General features: G+C 45.3%; 1 protein-coding gene across 1 annotated transcript; it reads left to right on the top strand.

Annotated features, from left to right (window-relative positions):
• The first annotated feature begins 461 nt into the window (after nt 1-461).
• On the top strand, nt 462-7,435 carry SLC25A42 (solute carrier family 25, member 42). The gene is made up of 7 exons (XM_009707233.1): nt 462-583; nt 1,717-1,828; nt 4,170-4,195; nt 5,046-5,212; nt 5,864-5,980; nt 6,474-6,625; nt 7,020-7,435. Exons 1-7 carry the CDS (start codon nt 500-502, stop codon nt 7,343-7,345), a joined length of 984 nt encoding a protein of 327 aa, XP_009705535.1. The 5' UTR covers nt 462-499; the 3' UTR covers nt 7,346-7,435.
• The last annotated feature ends 2,613 nt before the right edge of the window (nt 7,436-10,048 follow it).

Below are 10,048 nucleotides of genomic sequence, written 5' to 3'. Positions count from 1 at the left end.
ACTGAGTAGCAACCGAAAACCTCACTGTTAAGCGATGGAAGAGGACAGAGCAGGATCTGATTCTGCTCTTTAGAAACTATGGCTATTTTGATGTTGTAACTTGCAGCCGAGTTCCTTGTGGGCTGAAAAGAGTGAATATGATTGACACAGTTTTTACATAGCACCACATACACTTGCACCTTAAAGGAAGGAAATGGCACTAGGATCCTGGAAATACTCTTCATCTGGGAACGTGGGAGAAACTGAAATGGCCCTGGGAGTAGGTCGCTCTTGCACCTTAAAGGAAGGAAATGGCACTAGGATCCTGGAAATACTCTTCATCTGGGAACGTGGGAGAGGAGTTTTCCTACTGAAAATGGCCCTGGGAATAGGTCGCTCCTCCTTCCTGTACAAGCTTTTTTTACCTGCATATTTCCTGCTTTTGACACTAACTCTTGCTTTGTTCTTATTTTCAATTTAGGAGCCGTAGCTTTTCTGCCCACTTGTAAGTGCAACTGGTATGGGTAATGGTGTGAGAGAAGGTCAAGTGGATTTCAAACGGCAGGATGTGGAGCCAGTTACATCAATCCATCTTCCATCAGAGGTAAGAGCAGGAGATGGTTGGTTATACGCAGTGGGTTTGAGAGAAGAGCTGCGTGGCTGTGGTCCTAGGGAAGCATCTCAATGGGATTTGAGCTGTGGAGTCCTGAAAGAGTTGCAGTGTATGTGCAAGCCACGTAACGTCTAACTTTTTGCTTTCTCTGAGGATAGCCAAGCAGTTCCAGCCCTCTGGGAAGAGGCTGGGCATCGCTCACAGCTGACAGGCAGGGCTGTGTTTGTTGTTCAAGGTTATGTCTTGTTATGTCTTTAGTGGCAGAGCTGGGAAGAGAGCCATAAGTCTCGGTTTCCCTGCTCTTGCTGCTGTTGCTCGACTTTTGTTAGAAACACTGGAAGAGAAGACAGCACTGAACCTTGGTCTGATTTAGAGCAAAACTCAGGCTGAAGTTTGCACAGTTCTGCCTTTGCGTGGCTACCCTTGCGTTTAGCACCAGACAGGCAGAGATTGGAAGGGAAAATTGAGCTGAACCATGTATTTTGGTAAGAAACATTAACTTCTGAGTTGTGAAACATTCTGGAAAAAAAAAAAAAGTTAACTCGCCTTCTCCGTGAAAACACAAGGCGTATCAGAAGTTAACGCTTTTAAGCCTTGTCTTGACTTGTCTTTCAGTCCATAACCTTCACAGTGTCAGATTTCAAGTCATTTACTTGCTTTCTGCCCATGTGTTACCAGAAGATAGCTGATTTATAAATATGAGCTGTGGCAGGAATGTGAATAACAAAAACACTTCCATTTCTCATAGTAGGAAACCTGTCTTGTTTTATTCTTAGGATCTTAGGAACGATGTGGAAATAGGGCTTGTGTGTTACTGGAAGGGCAAGAAAGAAGCTTCCCTTCTCTACATGCCTGAATCATGAGGAGGTAGTGGCTTAGCTGGTAGAAGTCTTATTAGGGAGAAAACAGTAGATGTGAGGAGTGGCAGACCTTGGAACTTCGCATCTTGGCAGACAAGTCTAATCTTTGTACTTCGTGATCTGACCAGTAATTTACTGTGCTTGAAATTTGGAGGAGAATTTTGACCCAAGTTCTTAAGAGGAGGTAAATGCTGCAGCAAAGGTGAAATACTACAACTTGAGCTTAGGATTGACTGTGTCATACTGAACAATGCTTTGTTCCAGGGTAACCAGGAGAAAAAGAAAGTACTCAACTCCCTGATGTCTGGTGCATTGGCTGGTGCTGTTGCTAAAACTGCAGTAGCTCCACTGGATAGGACAAAAATCATGTTTCAAGGTGAGTCCCGTTGGCTTTTGCGAAATGCTTTTCCTTTATTATTAGCAAAATCCAAACCAGCTTCTCTGATCTGCTCACCCAGCCTGTTCTGCAGTGCTTTGCCCTCCTTCAGTCTGCAGAGACCTGGCAGGATGCAGACAGAATAGCGACGTTACCACAGTGAATTGAGTTTAAAAACCTATTGTTTGATTCTTGGTAGGATTATTGCAGGTGTCAATCAGCTGTGCATCTGGCCCGTACTATTGGATCCAAGTCTCACGGTAGTCAGCAAGAGTTTTGCTGTTTCAGTGTAATGCAGATGCGCATTGCTGGTTAGAGCCGATGCCTGTGGCTCATGAACGATGGCTGGCCACGTGTGTTCTGTGACATAAGGGAGGGTTTTGGGGGGCAGAGTAAACAGACACTGTAAAGGCAGCATTTGAGGGGTTGATTGCTAATACTCTGGATTTCTGTGTCTGTTCAGTTTGGAGAAATAAGGTGAGGAGGGAAAAGAAGCAATATAAGGAGATGTGGTGACACTGGAGGGAGGTAACTGAGCTGTTTGAGTTTCTTGCTAAAGGCTGGATGCCAGGCTGTGCCTCCTCAAATGTATGCAGTCTTTTCTACTACGAGTTGCGTTGTATTGCAGCTGAATTGCTTTGGTTAGAGTTGAAGTTAAGGATGAAAAGTACTGCAAGAGGCATTGAAGCTGGCATACCTAGCTTTGTATTACAAAGCCCTTTTTGGAACCCATAAAGTGTGTAACTGAAAATGAAATTCATCTAATTGGAATAGAAAATTCTCATGTGTTTAGCAGAATTGGGGGTTCAGCCCCGTCATGGGCTCTGTTCAGTTCCCCTGTTTCTGTGCAGGGACTGTCAGCTACACTGATTGTCCCAAAGGGAAGAGTGCAGACCGTTAATACGGTAGCCATTTGGTGAGGCCAAGAATTTTAAATCTGGTTGACATCCTGGATTAAATGAATTGGGTAGGTTTAATCCCTGGACGAGATTTAATTTTGAATTGACTTTCATTTGACATGATTTTCATTCTCAGCATAGCAGGGGCTGAGGTCTGGAATAGCGGGGATATAGATCAGGGAGTTCAAGCTGTAGGGAGCTAAAGCCCGGGCTGGCTGCAGGCTGGGATTGCATCTGCGACCAGATGCTCGCGCAGCAATGAGTACGTGCTGTGCTTTCTCACCAGAGCAAACACTGTAGTTCATCTAAGGTTGGAAATGTCAGGATCAGAGGTGAGATGGAAACTGCAGAACTGGGGTGAGTCAACAGCTGACCGTATAAATCACCTTTAATTTGTACAGGACTACATTTATAAAAAGACCTGTTTGGTTTGGCCCATTAAACTCGCTGCAAAGGATATGATTAAAACGTGCCTGTTCTGACTAATGCCTTTGTATCTAATGGATTTCTTAGTCTCTTGCTCTCCTAAAGGTTTTTACTTTGGGGCCTCTTCCCTGTCTGTGAAGAGGGAAAGCATCTTTGGGTCATGAGAGCGTAGGAAGCTTGTCCCTTGAACTAGAGACTGAAGAGTGTTCCTCTGGGAGAGGGAAAGGAGCTCTTTTCCATTGCAGAGCCAGCTGCAGTTGGTTATTGAGGTGTTTTTATTTCTTAAAAAAAAGAAAAAGTGTGGAATTGCATAAAGGAGCAGTGTGGTGAAAATGTATTTGCATGTGATTGTTTGATACACTTGAGAGGTTACAAGTCTCAAAGGAGTTTGAAAGAAACTGCAATAGACACTTAATTGGAACCATGTTTCATTAGCGTTGCTGTTCGGGTTTTAGCCTGGGTTTCCTTCCTGCTGTAGGAATGTTACAAAACACAGCTGCTCTATGCCAAATAAATCTTGCTTCCAAATGCCTTGTGTATTACATAGTTAAAGAGATGCTGTCAGTTTGAATGGATGCAAGAAAAGAAACAGCGCTCATTTGAGTTTTGCTAGGATGAAACCATTCTTGCGTGGAGCCTCACTAAACGGACCTGTTCTTTGCTGGATTCTGGCATTAGTCTGAAACCTGTGCATGGAAATGCTTTACTAAAATAAGTGGTCGGTGAAGTTTTGATTTATTTTTTCTTTTTTATTAATTTATCTTTAGTGCTTTAAAATAAGAAGTGTGACACAAACTGAGCATTTTCATAACAGTAGGTAGGAAAATGAACTTATGTGCAAAAGAGAGTTTGGGAGCATTTACCAGTGGAAAGTCTTTGTTTATTATAAAGAATCTCTATTTTCTTTTGCATTAATTCTTTTGCTTCTATTTTTATTCCTTAGATAAAATACCTGTATGGTTTATTTGATCCATCTAAATGTATTGCAAGACCTAATGCTCATTTTTTCTTTTTAGTGTCTTCAAAAAGATTTTCTGCCAAGGTGAGATGATGTGTCTGTCTCCTGTTGACCTGAAGTGTTTGATTAATGGTAGTAATAGCCCTAACAGCATCTTTTGTTCATATTTATTTAACTTTCTTGCTTGGATTTTATGAGCAGCACTCACAGTGAAGGAGCATAGAGGGAAAGACTGGAAACAGTATTGTTTATAATACTCCTTAGGACAGTGCTCTTTCATGCTCATGGTTCTATCCAGATCCTAGCACAGAGGGGCCTCAGTCCTCATTTGTACTCCAGGTCCTACCTGTGACATGACAGTAAATGCTGTGGCATTGCTCAGGGCTTTGTTTTGTTAGACCGCCTTCTCCTGTGGTTGCTTTCTTTCCCTCAGCCACCACTGGAGTTGTTTCAGACTATAAAAAGAAATTTGAACTTGGGAGCTGATCGCTGTCATGGCTTGCTGAATGTTTTGTTGCATGTGCGTTACAGCTGTTCCACGTGTGCTGTGCTAATACGTGTAATCCAAATGTTTCTGTCTTATACTAAGAAGATTAATTTGGGTTGAGAAATGGTTTGTGCAAACAGCAGTCCAGCTCTGTGCCTTGCCCTCAGAGGGAAAATGAAGATGTCTTGAATCTGAAACTCCTGTCTTCCTGACTCTGGTTCTTTTTTGCTTTAGTGTATCTGATTCAGTCTCCCCAGAGAAGACATTTTAGTTGTCTTACTCTGGAGTCAGGGTTGCGAGCGTAAACAGCTGGTATCAGCTTACTATGGTTGGGGTGGGAAGGAGGATTTGGAGAGGTTAAGCTGTAGGGTCACCTTTTCCCCCTCTATTGTTTGGACTCCCTCTTATCATGATCTCCCTGTCTGACCTTTGATCCGTTGCCTGCAGGAAGCCTACAGGCTGATTTATCGCACCTACCTCAACGAAGGCTTCTGGAGTCTCTGGCGAGGGAACTCAGCCACCATGGTCCGCGTGATCCCTTATGCTGCCATTCAGTTCTGTGCGCACGAAGAGTACAAGCAGCTCCTGGGGAGTTACTACGGCTTCCAGGGAAAGTAAGATGCGGTGTGGCTTTGATCTTTGTGGAGGAGGATGGAGCAGTTTGTGGGACCGTAGACTGCAGGGAGGGAGCACATTTCTCTGCCTTGTGCAGGCCTGCTGAGTTGAAAGCTCTGTTGGTACAGAGTTGTGCCGGCCCCTCTCATGATGGCTTCGTAGAACAGGGTGTGTGAGGGGGCTAAGCAAGGGGCTGGGCTTCTCATCGTGCGCAAGGGAGATCTTTGTGAGAAGACGACCCTGTCTTCTAGAGGCGTGAGCAAGAAGTGGCCTAGACATTGAGTTAGCACTTTCCTGTGCTGACAGTGGGCAGGCAAAACAAAGAGCTTTTCTTTGCAGGAGAAGCAATGAGATCCAGCCCTGCGCTGTTATCTGAGCCGTGCACGTGGCCTGAGCCTCTTGCTTTTGGGCACGTAGTGTCTGAGACGCCCCAAGTCAGGCTTGCTGTCCTCAACAGAGATTTTCTCTAAGCCTCCGTCTTGAATGACTGTGGCAAACCACAGCTGCTTCAACCCCCACCCACCCAACTCTCTTCAGGACACAGGCAGGGAAGGGATTCAGTAGCAGACAGAGTAGAGCCATGCTCGAAAGCCACGTGGTATTTCCATCTCCAGGTGATCTGTTTGGTCTCTTCTCTCACCTTACTTTAGAGCGCTGACACCCTTTCCTCGATTCATTGCTGGCTCTCTGGCAGGCACAACGGCTGCCATGTTAACCTACCCCTTGGATATGGTCCGTGCTCGAATGGCTGTCACGCCGAAGGAGATGTAAGTGCCTAACGAAAGCAAGTACAAGTACCACGAACAAATGCAGAACTTTCTTTTAAGGTCAGATGACTTTATTCCCATTTTTCTGGGTCACTTCTTGCTCGGAGCCTTTGGTGTAATAAACCTCTTACTGCTGGGGTCTGAGCGCTGATTAAATGACCAGAGCCCTGGTTAGTCCAGGGACTGGAAGGAGATCGATACTGAAAGACCTCACTAGTAAAACCTGCGTGGGGGTTCTTTGGGAGGCCAGCTGGCACAGTGCCTCCGGAAGAGATCTGACAGACAGGATAGCACGTTGTGAGAGGGCTATAGGAGAGCTGGTGGCTGGCTTCTCCATTTGCAGACAGGGTTCTGAAATCCCTTCTGAGCTGTTTGATGAGCTCAGAGACGAATTAATTAATTGTTGATCCTTCAGAAAGTCCTGTTGGAAATATTATGGGTGTGTGCAGTCACTAACCAGCGCAGATTTGGTTTTCTTGTGTCCACATGCTAGGTACAGCAATATTGTTCATGTCTTCATCCGAATATCCCGAGAGGAAGGATTGAAGACATTGTATAGGGGATTTACACCAACCATCCTTGGAGTGATTCCATATGCTGGGCTTAGCTTCTTCACCTACGAGACGCTGAAGAAACTCCATGCAGGTAAAGGCAACTTGGTTTGCTTTCAAATGAAATGGTGCAGGCTTTTGGCCAATTCAAGACGTTTAGATTCAGTGGTACAAGACCTTTTCCTGGCCTTGAAGCCAACTGTAAAGTTCTGTGCTTGTGGAGCCCTGTGCCTCTGTCTCTCCAATTCCAGACTGTGAAGGAGGCAACCTGCAGTAAAGTGGTGTCTCTGTCTTGCAGAGGAACAAGAAGGTGCAAATCCTGGGTGCAGAAGGACTTGGTGACATACCAAGTCAGCTAACAACCAAGTGGGAAACAAAATCTCGGGAGCTCTGGCACTCAGTGCTCCCTTTGGCTCTCAGCCCACTTGACCTTAATCATGTGTTTATTACGAGAAGCTTTCTACACTCTGCTACTTTCTCTTTCCCAGATCACAGTGGGAAATTGCAGCCATCCCCTCCGGAGCGGCTTTTGTTTGGTGCCTGTGCAGGCTTGATCGGCCAGTCGGCTTCTTACCCCCTGGATGTGGTTCGCCGACGAATGCAGACGGCGGGGGTTATGGGACACACGTACAGTTCCATCCTTCTCACCATGCAGGAGATTATAAGAGAAGAGGGACTAATCCGTGGCTTGTACAAAGGACTCAGCATGAACTGGGTCAAAGGTCCAATTGCAGTGGGAATAAGCTTCACAACCTTTGACCTGATGCAGATCCTTCTCCGTAAATTACAGCACAGCACTAATGTTGAAAGGTAGTAGCTTAATCCCCACAGCCCTTGCTGGGGAAAAGTACAACACATGTAGAAAGAGCAATGCTAGCGTTCCCTCACTTCATACATGCTCTCCTGCAGCTGAGAACTTACCTTTCTTGTTTGAGGGTTGTTTTTTTTTCTGTTGCTGTTGGGTTTTTTTTTTTCTTTTTAATGAGTCTCTGAGTTATTTGGAAACCTCGACCTCAAACTAACTCTCTCCTAAACAAAATTCTTCTTACAATTCTGCAGAACCGAGTCTTCTAAAGTAGCTGCCTCACCCTTCTGTTATACTCTTTGATACCAGGAGTGGAGCCTCTCAAACAAACATGTGCTGCTGCTGGCTCCTCGCTTGGTCTCTGTGGGCAGATGAAGCGGTGGATGATGAAAGAGAGGACTCGGTGCTGTTGGAATGAACCCCTGAATCTGGGAAGTGACTGCTGCTCCTGGTAGGCAGTTTGTAGTTACTGAATGTGTGTTAGCTGGAGGCAGTCTGCCAAGTGCAATATTCCAGTTAGTCTGCAGGGAATTCCAGATTCCTCTGCCCTGTAAGCGTTGGTCTCCATAAAACAGGACACAGCAGGATTTAACAGGTCTAGGTCAGTTCTTTTGTTCTGGAAGTTGAATGTGAGCTCCAGCTGGAAATGCTGCCCTTTCTCAAATGTTGTTCTCATTTCTGGATTGAGTTGCATAAAATACCCCTTGCTTGCAATGTCCCTCTGAGATTACCAAAGACTGTAGACAGCAGGGGAGGAAAGTTCCGAGCGGTTTTGTAAATCACATTCTCGTGTTTGTTGTCCGTGTCGTTGAGTAGGGGCTGTGCCTGGGTTCACAAACTGGATTGAATCGAACTGCGGTAGTGCTTTTGGGCTACCCAAACTCTTCCATTGTTGTCATGGTCTTAAAAGCAGAGTCTTCAGAGGGGCTTGGCAGGCTGTAGTGTTGATGCACTAGAAAAGGAAGCATTACATACTTAAAACTTAAGCTGTTTTATCCTTCAGTATTATTGTTGCTGCTTTATGCACGATGCGAGAACAAACATCTCAAAGATGCACGTGTGATGCAGACTTAGCTATCCTGAAAGGCTATTCGCGTCTGGTGAACACAGCCTAGTAGTTGGCTCGAGCTGCTGGCCCTGCTTCTGAACAACTTCGTCGTCTTTTGGTGCCTGCTGTGTAGGTTGTGTCACCTCCGTTCGTGAGTCCACACCTAATCCCGCTCGCTTTTATTCCTAGAGTTCTTCTGGACCAACTCGGTCCTTGGGAGAAGAGGCACCACAGCCAGTATTGACCCTTCAGAAATTATATATAGTGCCAGTCGTTTCCCATTCATTTTCAAATTGCAACTAGAAAGTACCTGTCAGTGTTTCTATTTCAAATCAGTTTTCAGGGAAGTGGAGATTTGGGGGTGGTTTTGTTTTATGTTCCATTTCTAGATTAAATTTGGAGTGCAACTGAGGTCAAACCAAACTTCAGACTTCTCTGAGAATCAGATTACATAAACCAAGATTAAAAATCCCTTTCCAGCCGATACAGTCTGTAATGTATAAAAGAAAAATATGGCATAATTGAAAAGCTGTCCTTTTCTGGTGTATGTATTTTAGCCATTGTAGTTCGAGCCTTGTGTCATGGCTTTATTAATGGGAATGGAGGTAATTGCACAACTGGTAGAAAATAGCTTTCTCCTTTCTTTTGTCTTTGCACTTGTTCTTTGGAGCATAACTTGCTTCTAATGCCAAATATTTCCGTTGGAATTGAGCACCTCCGCTTCCATTTTGTGGACACGGCAGAGAGCCATCATACTGAAGTATTCGCATGCATGTCGTTCCCAGAACGCGTGGGATCGATCATACTTTAATGGTTGGGGATGGGCGGGATATTAACCTCAGAAATTTCTGCCTCCGAGCCCACAAATTATGATTTCCGTTGTGAAACATGACTGCAGTCACTGATTTACCTTGTAATTAAAGAAGTGTTAGGTGGTGGTGTTTTAAGAGTCTTTAGAGGCGATAGCCATGAATTCTGTGTATTTTTTGCTCCCATTGCTAATGGAAGATGATCAGCTGTTCTTTTTGTTTGGGTGAAATTTTGTTTAGTCCTTTGCAAGAGCTCTGATTTCTTTTCTCCAATGGAGAAGCTGATTACTTCTGCTCTTGTCTTTATCTTGTCCGGCCCAGTGAGGAAATACTAAGGGAGTTGCATCCTACCACAAAAGTGAGGTACAGACCAGCAACTAGGTGTGGCAGCAGTTGACTGTGCCTACGCGCGTCTATGTCTGTCTGACGGTGTGTACAATCCATGCCAAGTTCTCTCTCGGGTTGGAGGCTGCCAGTTCAAAGCACAGACCTTCCTGCACAGCCGATGAGGACTATGTGAAGACGAGAGGAAGCTGAACTGCGGCATCCAAGTTAGAGTGGGCTCCTTTGCTCCACGGTACGGTAGGTCATCTCAGAGGCAAGCGCAGCAGACCTTGTCTTATGAGATGTTGAGCATCACTGAACCCCTATGGCGACAGAGGTGGCTTAATTCCTCCTGGGTCGTGACAGAGAAAGGATTTACACTGGATGACTAGCCTCTTGTTTGGGACTGAACAGGAGGGCAGATCTCCACAGGGTACCTTCTGCCACGTCAGGAGTGCAGCTAGTTTATTAAACGAGCGGGAAGGCTGTGGAGGAGGCAGCTTCTGGCTGGCTGACCCTGGCATCGTCCAC

The sequence above is a fragment of the Cariama cristata genome, unplaced genomic scaffold (assembly GCF_000690535.1).
Source record: "Cariama cristata isolate BGI_N322 unplaced genomic scaffold, ASM69053v1 scaffold32749, whole genome shotgun sequence".
NCBI lineage: Eukaryota > Metazoa > Chordata > Aves > Cariamiformes > Cariamidae > Cariama > Cariama cristata.
This window is presented reverse-complemented; position numbering and strand designations above follow the sequence as displayed.

Coding starts and splice junctions, on each gene's coding strand:
- SLC25A42 (XM_009707233.1), top strand. CDS start 500: ATGGGTAATGGTGTGAGAGAAGGTCAAGTGGATTTCAAACGGCAGGAT. Junction 1,829..4,169: donor GACAAAAATCATGTTTCAAG/GTGAGTCCCGTT, acceptor TTTTCTTTTTAG/TGTCTTCAAAAAGATTTTCT. Junction 6,626..7,019: donor GCTGAAGAAACTCCATGCAG/GTAAAGGCAACT, acceptor TCTCTTTCCCAG/ATCACAGTGGGAAATTGCAG.